This window comes from Episyrphus balteatus, chromosome 4, assembly GCF_945859705.1.
Source record: "Episyrphus balteatus chromosome 4, idEpiBalt1.1, whole genome shotgun sequence".
Taxonomy (NCBI): Eukaryota; Metazoa; Arthropoda; class Insecta; order Diptera; family Syrphidae; genus Episyrphus; species Episyrphus balteatus.
In genome coordinates, this window is record NC_079137.1 from 66,427,188 (window position 1) to 66,451,481 (window position 24,294).

Genomic DNA, 24,294 nt, shown 5'->3' on the forward strand with positions numbered 1-24,294 from the left:
ATATATTTTTCTTTTTGCAATTTTTTGTGAGGCCTTTACAAACATGTCTTATAGACTTTTTTATTTTTTTTCTTTAAATTTAACTGCATATTTTTTTTCTCTATATAAGACTAGTCTCGAGTTTTTTTTACTTGTTAATCTTAAATTTATGTGTATGTATTTATTTAAAAAAAAATCTAAAATTATGTTTTATCATAAGAAATAATGTGAAATGTTGTGATAAAAGTAATCAAAATATTTTACAAATTTTTTAAAAATTTAGTTTTTTTTAATTAAAAAAAAAACGAAAATTCTAATTGAAGGAATTAATTAAATGGCATTACTTTTTTGTAGGTGTAAAATTTACATTCAAAGTTGAAAGTGTTATTTTTATTTTACAATATCAAATTGCATTTAATTATAAGGTTAGAAATTCTGTGAGAAAGGTGCATTTTGTGGGAATAAAGAAAATAAGAAAGAATTTGACAGTTGTGGAACAAAATGGAATTTTGAAAAAGTGTTTATTTTAGTAATTTACATTTGCCGTTTTATATAGCAATTAATTCCAAAGTAAGTGACTCTACAAATTTGAAGGAACAATTTGGAATTGAAATTCTGAAATCATAACATTTTTTAGAAGAACGAAATGGAAATGAAATATCAATAATTTTTGAAAGTTCACATCCTTGATTATACAATTAGAATTAGTGCGAGGATTAAATGTTGTTTAGTGATTGGAACGGAATTGAATTGAAACATACTTAATACGTAAAATAAACAATAATGAAGCATATTTTCTAAACTGTTTTCATAAAAAACTGAAAAACGATGAAACAATTTTTTTGACACTTCTGAAACAAACTGAAAACGAAACAGAAAACAAACAAAGCCGATGAAATGAAACTAAAATTGAGAATAAATGAGAAACATTGCAAAAAATTTAGTTTTTTAAATAAAAATTTTTACACAACTTTATTAGAAATAACGGTTTTCTTTTTATGATTTTGCTTTTGATTGGAAAATGTACTACTATAAGATGTGACTTTTCTCTGCTGTCATCATTCGGACTTTGCTTCATTTACCAATTCACCTTTAGCTGATAACCCAGAGCTAGACTTTGTGACAGCTTCATTGGTGGTATTGGTGGTGGTGGTATTAGCTGCTTCTTCTTTTGGAGGGCTTGATCCCTTATTCGAGGCGGGAACATTTTCAGAACTTCCACTTCCAGTCTTTAAAGACTCTGGTGGTGGCAACGGAATTGCTTCATGGACATTTGAAACATCAATAGGTTGTGCCTCAGCTGATTCTTCAGCAGGGGCGGTAACCTTGCTGGCGGCATCATCAATCACAGCTTCTTGTGGTTGTGCAGTCTTAGCATTTTCTTCAGCCTTTGCCTCGAGAACATTTATCGAAGCTTGAATACATTTAATAGCTTCCTTACGAGCCAATCGGATGCTTTCTTTTCCTTGAGTATCAATAGTGTCCAATTTAAGAAGGTTACGAGTTAGCATTTCATCCAAGTATGCGTACTCCTTGTCCGAGCGTAAGCCAGTGAAATTTTCGACTTTTGTCATAAGATTTAGAACGTCCCTTTGGATGTCTTGAATCTTATTAATGCTTTCCATGGTGTGTGGGGTAGCAGGTGGTGGACCTTGCTGTTGCTGAGCTGTTGGCTGTTGATGAGTGTTGATGGGAGTTGGACGGTTATTTTGGTGATGTTGTTGCTGTGGTTGTTGTTGTTGTTGATAATGTTGTTGTTGTTGGGCTTGAGGAGCAGCTTTGGTGTAATTTTGATTAGGTTGCTGAGGAGCTTCAGCTTGTGGTATATCTTTGTGATTGATCAATGGCTCCGAACGGCCTTCAACGAAGATCGGAATAGTTCTGATATAGCTGCCACCAGGAGTCTGAGGAGTCGATGGCTGTTGTGGATGTGTTGCATAAGTTTGAGGATTATAGGCTTTTGGAAAACGTGGAGGCTGTTGATTTGCTGGATATTGCCTCTGTTGTGGTGGTGGAGTGTTACGCTGAGTTCCAGTGCCTTGAGAATGGAAACCTTGTTGATCTTGTGGGTAATTTTGTTGTTCCGGTTGTTGTGGTGGAGCTGAATGAGATCTAGAATTATGACCCTCACTTTCGGATGGGGTCCTAACACCCATATCGACTGTATTTCTCAAGCCATGATGATTCAAATTGTCTGCATTTAAATGATGTCCATCGACTTCGCTGCGTACTGAAGGATCTTCTGTTTGAATAGCTGCATCGCAGACATTACGCATTGCAACTGGTGGAGATTGTTGTTGTTGTTGTTGCTGAGTATGAGTAGTTGCTTGATTTGGAGGAGTTGTTCCAGGTTGTACATAAGTCTGATAATATTGTGGTTGTTGTGTTGGAATACGTGGAGATTCTGCTGCACCAGCACCACCATTACCACCTTGACGACGCATACTACCAAAACCATCTGGTATATATTGTCTAAACTCTGGGGGTAAACGTTCAAAGAAATCATCATGTTGCATGCCATCGGTTGCTTTAGGGATACCAGCGCCAGTACCAGCACGCCTTGACCGACCTAGCGAACCGAATTGAGGAAAATCTGGATCATCATCATCATAATAAGAAGGAGAAACAGAATGTAATGGATTTTTGCCACTACGCTTACGTGATCCAAATGTGCCAAAGGGATCGGCGCGCATCCGACCCAAATGTGAACGCAATCCAGCATCGGAAAACATGTCATCTATATCCGGATCGAAACCAAAGCCTTGCTGGAAATAGAGAAGAAGACAGAAAAAAAAGGTTAGAAATGGAAATTTTGAAAAAAAAAAGGTTTTTGAAAAATGTTAGAAACGTCAATTTTGAAAATTTAGCAGTTTTTTCCAATCATTTAAAATTTGTACAATAATTTGAACACGTCTTTTTTCATGTTTCTGTGAAATAAAAGTCCAGAGTTGCCAACATTGTTTGAAGAAAAAAATAATTTTGTTGTAAAATTTTTAAAGAACTGAAAGAATTTTCCATATTTTGCATTTTTGTATTAAAATTCTTATATATGAAAAAAATTACTACCATAATTAAATTTAGAAATGGAAATTTTGAAAAAAAAGTTTATTGAAAAATGTTAGAAACGTTGATTTTGACAATTTAATTCTTTTATGCGGTTGGTTCTAATCATTAAAATATTTACAATAATTTGAAAACGCCGTTATGGAAAATCTAGTTTAAGTTTTTGTTCAGTTCAAACTCAGTTTTTTAATATTTTTTGAATAAGAAAACAGTTTTGTAGTAAAATTTTGAAGAATTTTCCATTTTTGTATTTATTTAAGATAGTTCTTAAATATTAAAAAAAAAAAATTATTACCATAGTTTAATTTGCACACAAAAAAAAACCGCAAAAGTAAATTTAGTCAAGCGTTTTCAAAAAGACAAAATAAAATATATTGTGAAACATTTATTGTGGTAGATTTTGTGTGACCAGAACGGCGCTATTTTTATTTATTTTTAGATATTTTGGGAAAGTTTCCAAGTTTTTTTTTTTTTGCTTGTGCAAATATAAATTGATGATAAATCTACCTAAGATTACTTTGGCGACTAAGCACATGATTTTACATATTTATATTCTAGACACGTTTTTTCTATGGCTAATTGGTTCGGTTTTTCTTCTTCTTAAGTCTATTGTCGATTAATCATTTATATTGTATGTTTATTTATTTTTTTTTTCTATTTTTTCTATTTTTAATGACACGACACCTAATCAATTAAATTATCAGCTTTTATGTGTTGATTCAGATAATAGATTTATTAAATCATTTTTCTTTTGTGAACTACTTGTTTGTCGGCATTTCAATTTATAACAACAAAATAATAATCCTTTATGAGTTAAATGGAATTAAAGATTTAAGATTGTTATATTTTTTTTAATAATCTATAATATTTGTGACTTGGGAAATAATTTTTCATCTTTACTAAATTCCATCATGAAGTACTGATTAGTCATTTTTCCTTTTGTATTGTTTATCGATTTAAACTTAATCTGAATTCCTTAATCTAAATGATATTTCCGAAAAAAAAAATCCCTTTCATATCTTATTTTAGAATGAAACACAATTTTGTTCTTATAAGATGATGGGCTATGAATACCCTAATTTATGAGTGTGCACTTCCATTCCGTCTAAATTATGACTGAAAAATTTATAGATATATCTTTTGGTGGTAGTTTTTGGACACAGTTTTTTTCCTTCAGGAAAATCACAGTGAAAATGTCCTCAATAATGGTCTGTGAGATAGTTTCTAAAGAAATTTTCTCTCATTTTCATGTTCGACCGAAAAGTGTAATTCCATATTTTTACGAGTGGACAACATACGAAAAATAAACTAAGGCCCAATAAATTCACAATTCTTTAAATGTCATTTCTTAAATGTGTCATTTTTTTTAACAAAGTACGTTCAGAGATTCATTTTAAAAAGGCCGTTTTGTGATATTTGTTTTATGAAAATCTAATTATGAAGCTAGAACTGCATTAAAACACAGAGTAAAAAAAGTACAAAAAAGTTTAAAATTTTCAAATATTTTAAATTTTTAAATCAATATAAATTTGTTTTTGTTATTTTGTATTTTTGCTAATTGTGTTTTGATGTATCATTTCTGTTCAAAAGATTGACGGTCTGAAACAAAGGAATGATGGCTAGTAAGATCGACTTGAAACTTTGCATGATAATGATTAGTGTATTTTGCTCTAAATTTCACAGTCAACATTTGTCATTTAGTGAATAGCGGTAACTTAGCCGTTATTCATTTAAAAGTGAATTAATATCCTACCTTTTTATTTTACATTTTTCAAATACATTTCGAAGATGGAAAACAAATATTAACGCCATTCACGTTTTGTTTAATAGAAAATATGTTTTGGATTTTGAAAGTGTCTCTTGATTGAATGCAGCGTTATAAGCTAGCAAGATATTGAAGTTTGAAGACAGCATTAAAATAATAGCACAAAATTTTTATTAATTTAAGGTGAATGTGCATTGTGCAGTCTTTTAAATTTTAGCTAAAAATTTCAAATCAAATTTTTATGGTCAACAAAAAATAAAATATTTTCTAATATTTTGGTTGCGAGTTATTTCTTAGAACTAAATGATATCGATAAGGGTTGTAGCAAAAATACTACAATTGTAGTAGGGAGAAGTTTCAGAAGTTTTTTTTTTGCTAAATTCTATATCAAGGGCTGTGAAACCACCGATAAAGCTTTTAAAATGTTTGATAGTGATAGTCTCGTAAACAAAACCATAAACTTATAACAAAAAAACTTCGAGTTCTGTACTAAAAAATGATGTTTTTCTTATTAAAAATCTTAAAAATTTTAACTGTGTGATATTATATTTGATTTTAATCATAGAGAAGTTTCAATTAAACAAAATAATTTTATGTATTCATCTGAACACATTTTAACCCTCTACCGCATACTAACCCATATATGGTTCATCGACTTCATATCGATTTATTCCCGTTATATTGCACCAAATGTCAAAAAGAAAAAACTTTAATAAAACTATGTCTATTTTTTTATAATTAACCGGTTTTTATTATCAGTAAGAGAGTCGTGATTCTGAAATAAACTCATTGTTTCAAGAGCATGTCTAAAGTGCAAATCAGTGAATAAAAGTGTAAACTTTTCAAGCGTTTTTTTATAATAAATAAGTAAGTTGCATCCAATTAAAAATAAGTTTCGTATGAATTTATTATACTTGTATATGTATATGTTTACGAAGTTTGTTTTTTGTTTTTTTAATAATTTTTGTCTTTTTTTTGCGTTTTTTCCGAAACACCATATATGAGTTATCATGCGTTGGCGACTTACATTACTGATTTTTGTGGGAATTTTATTTTTTTTTTGTAAAATGAAATCGAAGACTTTCTATGGAAAAAATAAGTGTGATAATGCTAAACTGGTGATGGCTTTCGAAGTGATGACGATCTAGCTTCAGATTCTGACCCTTTTTAACATCAAACAAGCTATTTCCGAGCACTTTTGCAAATCTGTAACACCTACAATGTCACGAAAAAGGGGATGCCCTTCAGCTTTGGCAGATGATCAAAGCAGAGATGGAACAAAACAAAGCTGAGGGAGCTATATACAAGTCACGGAAGTCCAGCCCCATCTAATCCCGAAACTCCAATTCACTCACAACAACCAAGGGCAAAAGCCGTTGAATTCAATGCTGACTGAAAACATGGACCATATCCCTGAATGGCAAACAAAAACACCAATATGTCAAATTTGCGGACTGAAAACGTTTTGTGTACGTGTAGAAAATGGAAGGTGTTCTCCTGCAACAATGATAAAAGACAGAGTTTGAATAAATTCCATGAATAAGAAAAGTCCAATGTAATAAAACATACTTTATAAAACATACCTTGAATGCATACTAAACCATATATGGGTTATTAATTTTTTGCTGGAAATCGACTTGCTGCATACTAACCCATATATGGTTTATGTTTCTAAAAAATTATATATATGTAAAAAAATAAAAAAATTTATGTAATACCTTTTTTCAACCCCTAATTAACCTAAAAAGTTGTTAAAAAATTTTTTATTTCATTTCGTTCATAATTCATGCAGTAGAGGGTTAAGAAATTTTGTTTTTGGAAATTCAACAAGAAATTTTACTGTACTCGTACTAAAATCTGATCTGATCCTCTAAGGGCCATTTTTTTCACTCGGAGTTGAACAAAACTTGAGAATTTTTAATATAAAAATTCTCAATTTATGTTCAACTCCGAGTGAAAAAAATGGGCCTAAGCCCCTTAAAATGAAAAAGATCAAAAGGCAATTCACTATATTTTTTTTTCAAATAAAACTTTTTTGCAAAAATCTATTTTTATTTTTTCGGGAATGAATTTGAATTGATTTTTTTTTGTTTTAAGAACATTTTTCAAATGAAATTTTTTATTAAATTGAAGCCAAAATAAAATTGTAATCTACAAAAAAAAATATTATAATCCTAAAGAACCTGAAAACCGCGTTTTTGACCTGCTGAAATATCTCAAAAACATTTTGGGTTAGAGCAGCTTTGACTTCAAGTGTAGCCCACAAAATTAATTGGAAAAAGATGAGACTTGAAGAGACAAATTTATTATCTTAGCTTTATGTTTGTAGAGTATTTATTTAGTCTTAAACCTACTGTTTTTAAGGTAGAAGTTTTTTTTTTACCTTTTTTCACAATTTTATCGGCATAGCGGCTGATGGAAAGCTAAGGACTTTTCACTGATTCTAAACCAACTTAATTTAAAAAATCAGTGTGTTACTAATTACTTCCTTGAATTTTTTTTTAATGTTCTGATATTAAAAAAAAAAAAACTTATGTCAATTACAAAGTTATTGCATTCAGGGGACGATATTATTCTTTCAAAAAAACTTTGTGGACTAACTGATTTTTACAGTTTTCGTAACAAATATTCGTAACAAAAATATAATATGTAAGTGTTAATCCTTTTAATAACAATACAAAAAATTCAATTAAGACCCTGTTCCCTTGACTACTTCAGGCTTATTTCAGTAAACTGTTGAAATTCTTAATAAGAACGTGTTGTTTGTTCCCATATTTTAAATTAAAAAAAAACCGACATTTTCCAGAGCTTGAAGGTATTGTAAAATCATTCACCTCACAATTCGATATTGTTTACAATATAGGTATAGCTTATGAATGTTGAAAGCAGAAGCAATTCCCCAATTGATGACAAATTTTATTGCTCCGATTAAAATGTAAATTGAATTGAAATCCACATTTCTCAACCATTCTCTAATCGACTGTCAATGATTATAAATAAAAAATTACCTCCCAGAGGACAAAGTCCATCAGAGGCAAAGTATTTATGACACAATTATTATGAGAGTATGAATCAATGTTTCATAAATAAACAAACACACCCAATAAAAATTCAAATATGTCTACTTAATCGTTCATCAACCTCCTCCTAAACAACACACTCCAAAATCATTATTGTGTTTTGCAAATATGAAAATTGCTCCCCAAAAAAACAAGTCTTCAAGAGGCCAGAGCCCAAAACAAACATAATATCAATCATCTATCAACGTTTACGCATTTTTGATATTGAGAAAAAAAAAAAATAAAATAAAAAATATTTACCCAAACTCAAGATGAGTGTTAATTAAATTTCAATCTGTTTGATGTCAAAAACAAATAAATCACAATTTCAACAAAATCCAACTTGCTACAGCACTGATTTGTGCGAGTCGTAACCTAGAGGACTCACCCGATGCCTCCAAAACCACTTTGATTGTGGGCAGTATTTCTTCGGGTTCACAAAACACACACAAAGGGGCGCTAGCTCAATTGAAATCAATTTAAAATTCCTTTGTTGTTGTTGTTTTTGGTTAATTTTGCGTTATTCGCATTTTCTCTCAGATTTAATTAATTGGAATGAAAATTTATAACTCAAAAGGGCGCCCTCTTTTAACTCTTTAGCCGCCTCGGTAGGCACTATATGATTTTATCCATCTATCCAATCCATTAGATTGACGTAGAGTGGATAGATAGATATACCTATTCTATCAAGATTTACACACTTTGGAATAGCAATTAAATTGTTTCCGCATTTTATGGCAAAGTGTATAAAAAGATAAAGGTTCTAAATAGGCGGTAGAGTACATAGATAGATACTCGTACACATTTTTCAAGTATCGACAATTGGCGGCGGCCTACACGGTCTCAACAAAAAAATAAGGAAAATAAAGAAATATACTTGATTTACAACAGACAAACAGCAGGCTGCCGATAGATAGATATAGAAATTCCTGAATCGATGCCGACCCGGAAACAAGAAACACAAAAAACCCGTAACTTTAATACAATTTCCACTTCTTCTGGTAAAGTACTATATTTCTCTTTCTCTCAATAATCTGATTTTGAAATTATTTTACTTCTAAATGGCGTTACTAAGTGTGGGCTTGTTCGGGTGAAATGAACATTAATTAGATACACGCACGCGTTTTCTTTCTTAGAACAAGAAATTTGTCTATTTATAAAATATTTTGAAAAAAACATGTGTGGATATTTTTTTTATCCATTTTTCATCTAAAGAGGTTTTAAGATACAAATGTATCTCAAAGATACAAAAGTATCTTTCAGATAAAAAAGTATCTAAAAGAGGAAATTAGTCGATATAAGGAGTTTTATTGACCCACATTGGATTTGCTTTCAAAATGAACAACTTTTTTGAACATTCTGTTGAAGATAATAAAGTATCTTTTTGACATTTTTAAGCCATTAAATCAGATTTTTGTGTTTTATTTTTGTGTCACATGCCGCCCAATTGCTTTTTAGAAACTGAATTCTAGAATTAAGAAATATCTTAATGGCAAAAAAGTATCTTTTGTAAAAATATCTATGTACAGTCAAACTTCTTTATAACGAACTTCTTTATAACGTAATTTTCTCTATAGCGAATTTCATTTCGTTCCCCTTCCCCTTAAAAAACATTCCATACGAATTAGTTTCTTTATAACGAAGTTCCCTATAACGAAATTCTCTTTATAAAGAACTAATTTTTTTTGACCCAAGAGCAAATTCGTTTCTTTATAACGAAATGTCAATTTTCAAATTTGAAAAAAAGCTCACTAGATTTGTATACCGAGTTTTAAAAGGGAACTCCCCGTTTTGGCAAGAATTTTCTTAAAGTTATTGTATGTATGTATGTATGTTTGGAAAAAAGGTACATGTGTTTTAGAAATTGTACGCATATAGACAGGTGAATCGTTCGTTTGAGTTTACATTTTAAGTTAGCCAATCACAAGGCTATTTCGCTATGAGAGAATATTGATAAAATTAACCCTCTACTGCATACGAAGCCAAATATGGTTTTGTCAGTTTGAAAGCACTTTTCTCTTCTCTGTCACAAAAAAATGGTAAAGATTCAATACAATCCTCTTCTTTGTGTTTCTGAGAACCCATAGAGATAGTTTTTTCGTGTGTCCGACACAAAATATAGGTGTATTTTATGATCACAGGTGAGTCGATCAGTCGTGTGCATTGAAATCGAAAGTGTAGAAAATATTCATACTTTTAGTTTAATTACTGCGTTTCTTTGGAAAGTAAAGTGGAATTAAAAATTTATTTAGGATCGATTGTCTAATTGTGTATGCTATAAACCAATTTTTATTGAAAAAAAGTTATTGGCCTGGTCTTGGGAGGGCAAAAAGTAGGGAAGCCATATTTGGCTTCGTATGCATTCAGGGGTTGTAAATCTACACAATATGTAAAACTTTTTTGTTGGAAAATTTTGTTCCTTTACATTGTTATTTTGCTTGGAAGCTATGTTTTATTCAGAAATGGAGTCCCTTCGCTTTTAGAGACATTTTTCACATGTTAACCCCATTTCCGGCGGCGTAACCAAACAAATTTCAGGGAAAGGGGGGCTCACCTATAATATTTTTCAATAATTTTATTACTTCTTAGCTTTTGTAAGATCTGGGAGTGGGTGAAAATGTTGGAGCAAGACTTACTTCGACAGTGGAAAGAATGTGAACCAGAAAAAAATATATTTAACGGAAAAAACAAATTGCTTTTCTCGGTTCCATGGCTTAAAATGAGCCAAATTTGAATTAATTCTTAACTTTTTGTAATGCAATGTATTTATTTTACATTATTTTGTTTTTAAATGATAAATATTTATCTTTTGATATTTTTAATTGTATTCTTTACATAGTCTGAATAAATAAAATTAGTAAAATTTCTAACCCCTTAATGCATACGAAGCCAAATTTGGCTCATAAACAAATTTTTTAAACAAATTAATTAAAAAATTTTTTTTTAATGAAAACCGTTTTGAAACAACCCAAAGAACCCATGTAAAGCATTTTTTAATTTTTTCGTCCGCTAATATTAATTCATGCAGTAGAGGGTTAAAAGTGGAGAAAAGAGAAGTATGTGGCTGAAAAATTTGATGTGTCGTTTAGTACACTATCAACAATATTAAAGAATTAACTAAAAATTTTAAAGTTATGATTCATGTGCATGTTCAATTTCAAAGTTGATATGTTTTAACTAAAAAATATAAATGAATAAATTTCCTTAAGATGAGTTCTTTTTTGTACCATATTATTTTAAAAGAACACATGCAGTATTAAAAAATAAATTTTCTATATAACGAATTTTTTATAAAACTTCTTTATAACGAAGCAATTTTTTGTTCCCTTGAAGGTTCGTTATAAAGAAGTTTGACTGTATTTCTAATTCTTTCAGATAAAAATTGATTTATCATGTCTTAGCAGACTCATATTTCATAGATACTTGAGCATCTTTAGATTTTTTGCACATAAAATTAATTAAAATACAAATGTATCTCATAGATACAAAAGTATCTTTAAGATAAAAAAGTATCTAAAATAGGAAATTAGTTGATTTTTGGCCCAAATTGAATTTTTCTTCAAACAGTACCCCAATTTCGAACATTCTATCACAGATACAAAAGTATCTTTGACATTTTTAAACCATTAAACCAGATTTTTTTTTTATTTTTGTGTCACATGCCGCCCATTTGCTTTTTAGAAACAGATTCTAGCACTCATTTTTTATATTAAAAAATATCGTCGCAATAAGTCATTCTTTAAACTCTCATAAAAAGTATCTTAATGGCAAAAAAAGCATCTTTCGTACCAATATCTACGTATTTCTAATTCTTTGAAATACAAATTGATTTATCATGTCTAAGCAGACTCATATTTCATAGATACTTTAGTATCTTTAGATTTTTTTGCACATAAAATTAATTATCTCGTTTTTCTATGGTTCTATTGATATTTATTTAGAACATCTTGTCTGCTTATTTCACCAACGCATTGCATCTAACTTTTCCATGTCAGTTTCATGCAAAATAAAAATCTTTGTTTTCCCAGAAAAAAACCTACAACGCCAACGTCTGTTTCTAATAAATAAATTTAATTTTTTTTTTCTGGAAAAAAATGAATTTTACATAAATTTTGTATCCATTTTTACTTTTTTTTTCAAAAAAAGAAAAACAAAAATCATCATAATCTATTCGGACAGCTTGGCAACATTTGGCGTGTGTGTGGTGTATGGTGAACTCAATAATAAAATGTTTTGCTATTTTATGAAATGCGTATATACAAATTTTTGTATGGAAATGGCACGAGCCTCTCTGATTTGGATGGTGTCCAGAACTCATAAAATTGGAGCAGCGGCCAGCAAGCCAGTGTTATAAGATTTATAGTGTTGCAGATGTTGCAAATAGTATTTTAATGGGTGGGTGCCTTTTTGCACTTATATTTTTTTTTTGTGTTTTTATGGAGATGCATTTGATGTTTTTTTTTTTTGTTTGTTCTTTGTTCATTTATTTAGATGACCTGATTGCTGATTAGGAGGGTTTTTCTTTGTTTAAATGAAAATAAGGAACTAGACAATTTGTTATAGTTAGTAGAATTCTATTTTAAGGGGAAAATGGTGATGACTTTTTAGTTCCAGATAACTTTGTAGAATAGTTTTAAGGATCAACTGCAAAAGAATATAAACAATGAAGTGTATATTATGTAATTAATTATGTGTCATTCATCAAGAGATTTTTTTTTGCAGAGGAAAAAGTATTTTAGTATTTTGAATCAGTATTTTAAATTATACAAAATTTAAATTTTAATAAGTAAAAAATTACTTTTTTGGAGACTATACACTCCTTTTCATCAGAATAGAAACTATACACTCCTTTTCAAATGTTCAGTATTCGTTTTTTCCTCACAGTGTAGGAAAAATAATAATTTTTTGATGTCAAGTCATTGTTTAAGATGTTAGCAGAATCAGCAAAAAAAATAATTCAAAACGTGTTTTTATTTTTCTTGTTTCTCTATGGCAAAGCATTTCACATCGAAAAACTGAATAATTTTTTTGTTTCATCAGAATAGGTACACATAGATAATGATGTGAAAGAGGTCCATGAAATGAAATTAAACCTATGTAGTTCTTCTTAAAAATGTATTTTACTTATTTTATTTTTTGTATAGTGGCGTTTTTATTCATAAAAAAATAACAAAACTGTCCAGGAATTGCATTGTTAAATCTCTTTATGCAATCTATCTGAATCTCTTCCCTAAATTGTTAAATGGTGGGTTAGGAAATATTTTTGTCTTAAAATCGAATATCACAAATTTTATCAGTACGGGCTAGCCATTTCCAAATATTTTCAACAAGGTTCAGGGTTGTTTTCTATGGTAGATACTCAAGTACTTTCTAAATTTTCACTTCCTCCCAATATTTTACAGAGCATTTTTTGTGGTAGGAGGCGTGGTCCTGTTAAAAAATTCAGAATACTGGTTCACAAATACCAGAGTTTCTTGAATATGCATTTACAAATAATTGTGACCATTCTTCACGTTTGAAATACATTATTTGTATTATCGTAGAAGATCACTTTCTTCCATGCCTTAACACTCCTATTTTAACAATGAAGTTGGTCTCAAAATGGTTTCTCTTTTTGCAGAATGTTAAACTGATAGTTTTACTCACCAAGGCATCCAAATTAAATGTTCGTTGATCCAAAAATAACAAGAAATACCACTCAACTTTTTATGTGGTAAAGGATTTCAAAAACCTTAAACGCATACAATTCTGTTCTTGGTGTAGTAATGGTGTCTTTTCAAAATTCAGCCATTCTAGAAGATTGGGACTAATGCCCATTCTATTTACTGTCCTAAAATAACAAATATAAACTGTTTTTCACTGGTAGCACATGTAAAAATTTACTCGCCTTAAAGTGTTTTTTTTTGCATTTTTTTTTACAACCATTCATTTTTTTAACCCCAGAATGTTTGTATCTGAAGTCTGGATAGAGCATATTCACAATTCGTAATTTTTTTAATCATACCAGTACTGGTGGATCCTTCATTGTTTGTTTTTTTTCTTAAGGTGTTTTCACCAAAATTTAGCGATTTTAATCCACCCATGTTTTTCAAAATGGTAGTATGATTATTAAATTACACTTATTAAAGTCCAGTTATTTGTTTAAATGGTAAATTTGCTCGAAATCCACGAAAACATTAAAGATAACAAGGGTGTACCTATTCTGATGAAGAAAAAAATTAGTTGATTTTTGCTCAAAAAATACTTTACAAGAAAAACAATGCGAAAGTTATGGTCCATTTTGAAATAATTTTAGCTGTTGCATTTCCCAACATCTTAAACTATCATAAAACAATAAAACCTTGTTAGGTCACGTACCACTATTGGGGACAAACGATTAATGAACATTTGAAAAGTTGTGTACCTATTCTGATGAAAAGGAGTGTATGTGAGTTCTTTTAATAAATGATATATAAAGAATATTTTCTTATACTCATATAATGTTGTTTATTTATTAACAAACGTTTTCGAGAAATCTTCTCATCTTAAGGTTTAAGCAAATTATAAATATTTGGTATTTTAAAAATTTTTTTTAACACAAAAATCAATTTATAGTAAAGTAATTTAAAAAAAAGAATCAAATAAAATGAAAATTTTGATCCTATTCTGCATCCTACTTTTTGTTGGAAATGTATTTCAGAGCGAAAAAAACTGGGTAGGTAGTCTAAATTTAAAAAAATTAATACAATTAAATACATATTAATCTTAAACATAGTTTTCTGAAAAAAAAAATGTCTTTGGAAATATATTTACAAGAAAAAAGCTACTCTAAAGTATTTTAGCGGAACTCACATTGAAGGGGCTCAATTTTCCCTTAAATTACAAAAAAGGTAAATGCTAAATTTGGTAAAATGACTTGATTCGATTAAAAATTAATGATGAAAATTTTCAATTCAAACTGCTGCGAAACTGGAGAAAAATTTTTCTGTTGTTAGTTTTTGTTATCCTTTCGTGAAAGAGTGCTGTCAAGCTCATGATAGAAAATATACATTTCAATGGTTCATTCAATAAAAATGTATGAATTTCCAGAATTTGAAAAAGCAGTATATTCTTAAGGGTAATTCCACGAAAGTTGACTACCAATAGACAAAAAATGGTAGTGAAAATATAAAAAATTTAATAATGCTATTAAAATACTTTTCCATTTTACTTGAATAATTTCACAATAGTTTAACTTTTTTATAAAACTCAATCTAAAAATTAAAAATAATGAGAAAATTTTTAGTAAAAAATAGGAAAAATTAACATTTTGAAAGTTTTCAAAGCCAACCCTAAAATAAACTGTTTTTACTTTTTTGACGGCGAAAGTGCATTTTTATACAAAATAAAAAAAAATGCTCAAAAAAATCTGTTGTCAACTATTATGATGTATACTGAGGTTCTTACCCAAAAAACTTATTTACTGTGTAAATAGTGCTTAAATATTTGAAATTTGAAGTTATCGATTTTGTTTTAATGTTTAAATTACAGTGTCACACCCGTAACAAATATTTGTCACACCCGTTACTTTTTTGAATTTCAATAAAATTACATATTTTTTATTTATTTCTTTGAAATAGATGCTTACTGGAAACGTAATTATGGGTATTTCGCTAAAACGAATCTTAAATAATTTAAGTAGAACATTAAACTCTTTTTCCCTACTTTTTCCTCTGCTTAAACTGTCACATAAGGTTTTTATGTAGAATTTAAATTTTTAAGTTTCGTTTGAGCTCTAAATCTACTTTCATATTAAAAACGATATTTTCATTCAAAATTCTTCAATAAAGTTTCTTAAAGTCACCGAAGTAGGCTGAATCAATTTTCTTACGTCACACCCGTAACACTAATATTTAGAATATTCCACGTTGAAAGACAGGTTAAAAAAATTTAATTTTAAACACATATTAACAACTAAATATATTAGGGGTTGAAGCTATTAAATACTCTATTTATTGAATAGTACACAACATAGGAACAAAAAATGATGTAAATGTGTCACACCCGTTACAATGAAAATACCCTAAAGCAGAAAAAGAAAAATAGAAATTTGCAAAAAGGAAAGTTTGAAGCCAAAATTATTTACCACGCCTGTTTTTATTTATAGTAAACATTTTTTTAGAAAAATTCCAGAAAATATCCATTAAAAAAAAAAACCAGGAACGTGAACGAAATTCACAACATTACTTTTTTGATTTTTTTTTTGTAACACGGAGAAAACAGACCACATAGAATTAAGCGGATCGCACCTTAATTTAAGAGGATTTCTGCATGATTTTTTGCTAAGAAACTTTCGCCTTAAATTAAGGTGACAAGTCACATTAATTTCTTGAATGCGCAGATAAAAAATAAAAAAAAAAAAACTGGCAGCCACCGGGGATCGAACCTATAGTTGGAAATTAGTATGATAAACTGCAAGTAAAGCTAAAGTGTGACTATAATTTTAAAATTTTTATTTTGGCTCGGTTTTTTTTAAGATGAACATTCACATTAAAATAAGATAAAGTTCACATTTAATTTAACTGAGTTTATGTGGAATCACCTTATTTTAAGTAGATATCACATTATTTTAAGGTGGTGAAATTTAATGTACCCATCATCTTATTTTAAGGTGACACTTTTTATAGGGAAATATAAAAATAATTTTCGAAAAACAGGCTTTATCGTATTTCCGAGTAGTTTCGTCAGTCCAAAAAAGCTTCCATGCAAAGAATTTTCAAACATTTCGCAAAACAAAATCGTCGGAGCCCTACAAAACATAAAATTTTGAACGAGTCAGCCTTTTTTATAAAGGTTTCAGTCCTATCAAATTTGTATGATAGAAATTGATTAAATTGAATTTAATTGAAAAACACACTACCAACACAAATTATTATAAAACATTGTTTATGCAATAAATAACAACGTATTACCGGAAGATAAACATCTCGTAATTAAACAAATATCTAAACAAAATGTTAAAATTAATTTTCCTTTTCCTTTAACATGCGTGCATATTCAAACAATTTATATTATTCAACTTCAACTATTTTTTTTTTGCAAATAAGATTTATGGCAATGCCAATAACTCTTTAATGCCAAGTCTATTTTCATTATTTATTGCAAAACTTAATAAAAACAAAACAAAAAAAAGAAATAAAACAAATGCCAATAACTTAGCAACACTAATAAGAAAAAAAAAAAAACTTGTTTTAAAGTTTTCGCATAAATAAACAAGCATAGTTTCAAATGCTAACTAAGTTAAATATATCATCACTACAAGATCAAAAAAAGATAAGGCTTTTAATTTGGAATGACTATCAAATATCCAGTATCCATGATACTAGTTAAGTAAGTGAATGCTAATAAAAATTCAATTAAAAATTTAGCGCAAAGTGCATGATTAAATTAATTTATAAAAAAAAGTCCCCAAGTTTTTTTTTTTTTGTTGTTTTGTAGACAGACTTGTTGTCGGCATATTTTATTGTAGTTTATTACGGGTATATGAAGCAAACAATCTTAATTTGATCTTTGGCAAATTATCAAAAAGTAATGTTTCTTGATTAGCAAGTATTAAGTCGTATTGAATATGCATTTGATTTGGAAATTAAATGAAAATATATATTTCAATAATTCAAAGTCGGATGATAAGATGGTTATGGTTATATGAACTACATATATTATATTGTTATAAATAAAATGATGAGACATAATAAGCAACAAATTTATTTTTTTGTACGAAGTGAGTTTTTGAAAATTTTTGTTTAATATTCAGTTTTGTTGTGTGTCTGTATTTTTTTTAATAATTAATTCAATTTTAAATAAAAAGACACAAATTAAGAAAAAAATAGGAAAACAAAAATTTTTACAAGAACCCAAACCAATTTTTATTAAAAAAAGTTTTAAGTGCAAAGACCTCTGATTTTTAATAAATTTTTCTATGAATCATTGAAATTTATCTTCTGTTATCAAAAATATAAATCGAATTGCCGGCCGTATAGGTTTTTTCTTCAACTTGCCAGAATTAGATAAGTAGCTACATTAAGATTAATCAAATTCGTAACAAGCAGGTAAATAAAAGAGACACAGAAAACAAATCTGATAAGATAAAAATAGTTTTTTTCTTTATTAAAATATGAAACTTTAAATAAAAAGCTTTACTATATGAAAACATATGAAGTTTTTTTCCAAAAATAAAAATTATGATATGTATAAATAAATTATAAGTACAAAAAACATTGTCTTTGAGTTGTATTATTCCTTAAGTTTACATTAATAAAAGTTTGTTTGTTTATTTAACTGGTGTAGTATGTATAAATAATTGGTTTTTATGGATGTCAATTGAGTAAAAATATTGTAAAAGATAAGATTAAAAAATTGTAAACACTTCAATAGTGTAACACACTAATAAAATAGTATAAGGTTGTATTTTTACTAAATAAAACCCTGGGGTTAAATTTTATTGACTTCTTCAAATTTAAACTTTTATTTTTACGACTACAAGAGAGACTTAAAAACGTTATAGTATAAATCATTCAGTTGTAGGATCAACGGCGTATACAAGGGGGGGGGGGTCACGGGGTCATGACCCCCCCCAAGAAGTCAAATCTTAAACAATAATTTGGTAAGTTATACTTAATTAAGATGATTTTTAAAATGCTTAAGTTTTAGAACATGAACGAAAATGAAAAGTGAAAAAATTTTTTGGTGTCAACGAACTATTTTACCATATTATTTTGAAGATGCGGTCATATTTTTAGTGAGCAGCTCTTAACCAACAAACAAAATAACGGTCGTTTCTATAAAGCAATCTTAAAAGTTGTTCAATTTTAAACGTATCCTTAACACGTTGACCACCATATGACCCACATTTTTAACTAAAAAAAAAGTTCTTATCTGACATTTTTTGAGGATATTTCAAAAACCTGACGTGATACGGCAAAATAGACTTCGGATTCGGTTTAAGCAACCCAAAAACTATATGAAAAATCTAGTCGCAACTCCAGATAAGAAATTTTGTTTTTTTTGGTTTTGACATTTTTTTGAGGATATCTCAGAAACCTGACGTGATAGGGCAAAATTGACTTCGAATCTGGATTCAGCGATCCAAAAAATATATGAATAACATATTCGCACATCCAGATCAGAGAAAAAAAAAAATTTTGTTTTCGTGACATTTTTTGAGGTTATCTCGAAAACCTGACGTGATGGTGCAAAACGGACTTCGGTTTCAGCGACCCCAAAACTATATGAAAAACCTGGTCGCAACCCCAGAACAGAACTTTTATATTTTTTTGTGTGGCTGTGTTATCTAAAAAGCCAAGAATTTGTGAATTTTGTTTGCTTATAAAATATAATAGTATTTTTTACTTTATCTTTTGAAACAACTATCGATTTGTCAATCATCAATGCTAAACCAATTATTGGTAAGAATTTAAGTAACCTTGTCTACAGCTAATTAAATACATATTTCCAGCAAGCTTAGAATATTAAAATTAACCTTTGAACCAATTTAAGAAAATCTATAAATATAACTGAATGTGTGTTATTTTGTAACCCGAAGGCTGACGAAATCAGACCCATATTTTGTAAAATTCCTAATAAGTAGGTAATATAAAGCATTTTGTTCAAAATAATATTACCTTTTAATATTTACCAAAATTTCTATAGGTACCTTTAAACTAGCATTATGTTTTACGCCAAAGATAGTTTTTTTTAAATCGGAAATTATCCTAAACATGGGTCGGTCGTAGTTGGGTGTTATGCAAACTGCATTGAATTTTAATATATTATAAAAAATGTTATCGCCCTAGTCTAATAAAATTTGCATAAGATTTAAAAAAAATTTTTTTTTCGAAATGCTATTTTTTTAACTTTGTGATTCGTTTGCCTTAGGAAGACTTTCAACTAAAAAGTTACCACATTTATTTAATATAAAGAAGATTTTCATAGTATGTATTTTTAAAAATGATTTTGGGCTAGCGGAAAATCGAAGTACCTATACAGTTTAATTTTTAGAACAGGATGGTCTAAGCAATTGGGCTCAAGGCTAAGGCTAAACTAAAGCAAAACGAATCACATACCTTTCTTTGTTTAGTAATTCTCCGATATTGTTCGGTTCAAAATGCGAAACGAACAAATTTAAATATTTGTAATTTAAGTAGCACATTTTCAAGTCTATACTTTTGTAAAAAAAAATTTCAGCGTGACCCCCCCCCCCAAGAAGTAAACCTGTATACGCCCTTGTGTAGGATTTTATGATATTTTAGCTGACATAATGTTCGTATACAGAAAAAGGTGTAAGAATGAATCTGGCTGGAAATAAGAAGCTTCTTTCATCAAATATTACTTTAATAACCTATAGACTTCGTTTTGAAATTGATCTTGACAAAAAACTGTCCGACTGTGACATTTATGATAACTCACTTTTTTGTTTTGATGTTTTTTTTTTTGTGTGAATAGAAGCTACGAATATTTTGTGTATAAAGCCAAAGCACCTAGACAATAAATTAAAATAAATTCGCAAAAAAAACTCGATATTAAAAAATCCCTTCCTTTTTTTTATCTAACTCGTGACGAAAAAAAGACCTAGTTTGTTTTCAAAAATATCTAAGTTGACATATATTTTTCTTTGCCTGGTTTAGTTAACTAACAAATTCTTATCACTGTCTAATTTATAGATAGATTATGAAGTGGAAAAATTATATTATTTGTACTAAATTCCACCCGTGACGCGTAAATTCCCCAGGTTACAAACGAAATTATAATTGGAATTCCAACATGTCGTAAAAAGTCTTATAAAAATTATGGGTTAAACAAGGAAACATTTTGAAAAAGATTAAGTACATTCCACTGTGCTGAAGATATGATTTTTTTTGGAATTTTTTCATTTTGGAAAATGTTCTATGAAAAGGCTATTAAATTAACCAAGTAAGTTCTAAAACTAACTTAAATGTTAAAATCATTTTAATGTCAAAAAATTTCCTAATCAGCAATATTGCAAAAAAGATACGTTGGGATAAATTCTTCAAATAAGAACGAAAATACAGTTGTAGGATTTCTATGCGATTGTTTAAACACAATCTGTGTAACAACTGATAATGATTACATTTGACATTTTGACTTGTCATTTATTTTTCTGTTATTACATTGTTTCCATAATTCACTTTAATTAATAGATTTGTTAATTTCCGTTAAAAAGAGATAACAGAATTTTAAAAAAATTGATGTGGGAGGTTACAACAAACAAAAAAAACTAAAAATTGATTAAAATATTTCAATACATATTTTCATTGAGAATTGCCCATTAAAATATATTTTTCATTTCATAGTTCATAGACAAGACCGTCAAGTTGATTAAAAAAAAAAAAATAAATAAATAAAAAGATTAAAAAATGTTTCTTATGCCTTATGTCGGCATAAGTGCCTTATGTCTACATTAGTCCTGAACTTTGCAGACAATTTGTCTGCTGAGGTTTGAACAGCCACCAAAGTCGCAAAACTTGTCTGATTTTAAAAAATTAAAAGGCAATCGCTTCGTTAAATCAAGGGGTTATATTTTATAGTTTTTTTTTTATTTGTCTTAACAAAAAAGTTATGACCAAAAAACGCAAAAACATCAAAAAAATTATTTAAAAATGTTGGACTTTCGTCACAACTGTAATAATTAACTGATTTTCAAAAAATAAATGGCGATCGCTACGATTAATCAAAATCTAGGGGGGATATTTTTAAGTTTCTTTTATTTGTCTTAGCAAAAAAGTTATAGCCAAAAATACGGTTATGAGGAAAGTCCAAAATTTTATTAAAAATAATTTTTTTTAATGTTTTTTGCGTTTTTCTTGGCATAACTTTTTTTTAAGACAAATAAAAAAAAAACTAAAAAATATCGCCCCTAGATTTTGATTTAACGAAGCGATTTCCTTTTAATTTTTTAAAATCAGACAAGTTTTGCGACTTCGGTGACTGTCCAAACCTCAGCAGACAAATTGTCTGCAAAGTTCAGGATTATCAAAAATAAAGGTATTCATAAATCTTACCATAAAAACATTTAAGTCCACAAATTGTGTTAAAAAGATTGAAACATATTTTATACTTTTTACAGAAATATAAATTATTGGTTCGTTTGTTTAAATTTTTTTTGGATCTATATAAAAAGTATTAAATTTTATTGAAAACTCAAATTATTTTTTTTTTCACCGTCGGCGTCGATTAACGTTTAATATTCTAGTAAATCTTCATTTTAATTTTCATTTAAAATGTAAATCAATTAAATGCATTTAAATCAAACATTTTCCCACCACTAAAATACCTCAGCAAAAATTAGCTTCACCCAAAACACTAAACAAAACTAATTAAAAATTTCATAATCTCTCTCTGGTTCATTCATAAGACCAGTAGCCTAACCATTATGTAAAATTAACAAGAAAAGTAAACCCCCCAAAACCAAATAGAGAATACCTCAACAACACTATACAATACAAAATAATATTAATCATTCTTCTCACACACATGAGCTTACATAAGCTTCTGGAATATAAAGTAGGTAGAATTTTCAGAATGAATTATACTTTACCTACTCTTAAGAGATTCATGAAAGTAGTTTTGAACATAAAGTTTGCCATAAGGTAGTTTAATTTAATTCTACAGTAGGTAGTTATAACGGTATCTCTTTCATAATGTGTTAACTATATTATTTATTTAATTAATTCAAAATGATATCAGAGATCAAGGGAATTCTCAAGAAATTCTAACCGCAAAAGTTTCAATTTCAATTTCTATAGATTCCTACCAATAAATGTTTATGTAAAACTATCAGACATTAATATTGATTTTTTGAAACATAATTCCATTGGGTTTCCTTTCTCTGATTTAACCTGTTTATGACACGTGCGGCTTAAAAATCAATAGAATAGAATAACGATAACAAAGTGAAACCAAAACATTCTTCTCCTATTTCCAAATGACACAAAAACAACAAATTTATGTAACTTAAACCTTATTTTACACATTTTTAATGGGTTACCCATAAATCAATCAAAACCTTTATAATCAAGTTACATAAAAATACAGAAGGTAACTCTAAAAAAAAAAAACATAAAGAATTAGCCAAAAGCAATCATACTATCTTAATTGCTTCTCAAAGAAAAATAAAAAAAAGTTAAGAAACAAAACAAAAACAGTGATTTACTATAGCTAATTTCCTTTTCTTTCATTCCCTAAAATCGTAAAACGGAAATACCAAGTCAAAATATATATCTTCTTTTTGTTATACAGATTTGCCGCATAGCGCATAATTTACCCTACACAAATACTTTTTTCTAATTTGTCTGTCTTCTAACACCACTTAATCTAATACAACAAAATACCACACATTTCTAACATTTTTCTGTATTAGTCATTTCGCTCACAATCTCACAATCTCTCTCATTTTCTCTCTCTCTCTCGCGAAGTGTCAAAAAAATTTTCTTCTCGAAAGTTTGAGAATCACTGAATTTAAATTGACATAATGAAAAAAATCTATCAAGAAACAATTGGAAAATTCTTTCTAGAAAGATAACGAACGAACGAGAATAGTAAAAAGGAAAAGAAAAGAGAGAGAAGCAAAAAAATGACTCAACACCACAAAATTTTTCCAAATCAATGACGTTTTCCGAACAAATTTGACATTTCTATTACTTTCTGTCAAAATTTTTAAAATTTTCTAATTTTTTTACCTGAAAGTGTGGGGGAAATTGTGGCTGTCGACCACCGCCACCAGTGCCACCAGATGGCGAACCAAATCCAGCTTGATGATATCCTTGGGGCATATCCATGCCAGCTGTTGCTGCATTATGATGATGGTGATTTATTGGTATTTGTTGGGTGCTGCTATAAGTTCCATTTGCATTTGGTGCACCCTGTGCTGGGTTTGTTGTTGTTGTTGCATTTGAATTTGGCATGTTTTTCTTTTTTTTATAATTTTTTTTTTTTTAATTTTTAATTAAATTATGACTTAAGTGCTTGAGTTTTGATTAGAGAACGCACACACTCGTATATCACAGGGTTTTTTTTTTCAATTTATATTATTTTTTTTTTCCTTACACTTTAAGTTTAAAAATAGATAAATCACCTCTCTACTTTTAAACACTCGTTGTCGGCGATTCTCTTTTTTTTTCTAATTTATTTTTTTTTTCAAGGGGAAAGACAGCAACAAATAGATGAAGAAGTTTTGACAAAAAAAAAAACACCCACTATTTCATAAGATGTATTCCAAAATTTTTTTTTTCAAAATTCAAATGTGTCACAAAAATTTGAATTCATTTCCAAATTTTATTTAATTAATTCCGCACTATTTTTATTTTTTTTGTAATTGTATAACAATTATTTTTAAAATTAAGAAAAAAATAATTTAAAATTAAATTTAATATTTAAAAAATTTAAAATTTTAAT

General features: G+C 28.6%; 1 protein-coding gene across 3 annotated transcripts; it reads right to left on the bottom strand.

Annotated features, from left to right (window-relative positions):
• Positions 1-918: 918 nt before the first annotated feature.
• LOC129918273 (BAG domain-containing protein Samui) lies at positions 919-24,075 on the bottom strand. Of its 3 annotated transcripts, none has more exons than XM_055998723.1 (3): positions 23,580-24,075; positions 2,639-2,744; positions 919-2,572 (listed from the first exon to the last, which is right to left on the bottom strand). In XM_055998723.1, exons 1-3 carry the CDS (start codon positions 23,802-23,804, stop codon positions 1,038-1,040), a joined length of 1,866 nt encoding a protein of 621 aa, XP_055854698.1. In that variant the 5' UTR covers positions 23,805-24,075; the 3' UTR covers positions 919-1,037. The 3 variants fall into 3 exon arrangements, with proteins under 3 accessions (XP_055854698.1, XP_055854700.1, XP_055854697.1); XM_055998725.1 differs by having other exon boundaries at positions 919-2,548; positions 23,580-24,074; XM_055998722.1 differs by having other exon boundaries at positions 919-2,744.
• Between the last annotated feature and the right edge of the window lie 219 nt (positions 24,076-24,294).

What these genes read in the sequence shown, in the direction of transcription:
- LOC129918273 (XM_055998722.1), bottom strand. Translation starts at nt 23,804, where the DNA reads ATGCCAAATTCAAATGCAACAACAACAACAAACCCAGCACAGGGTGCA. An exon ending in AATTTCCCCCACACTTTCAG is followed by an intron (nt 2,745 to 23,579) that starts GTAAAAAAATTA and finishes CTCTATTTCCAG; the next exon opens with CAAGGCTTTGGTTTCGATCC.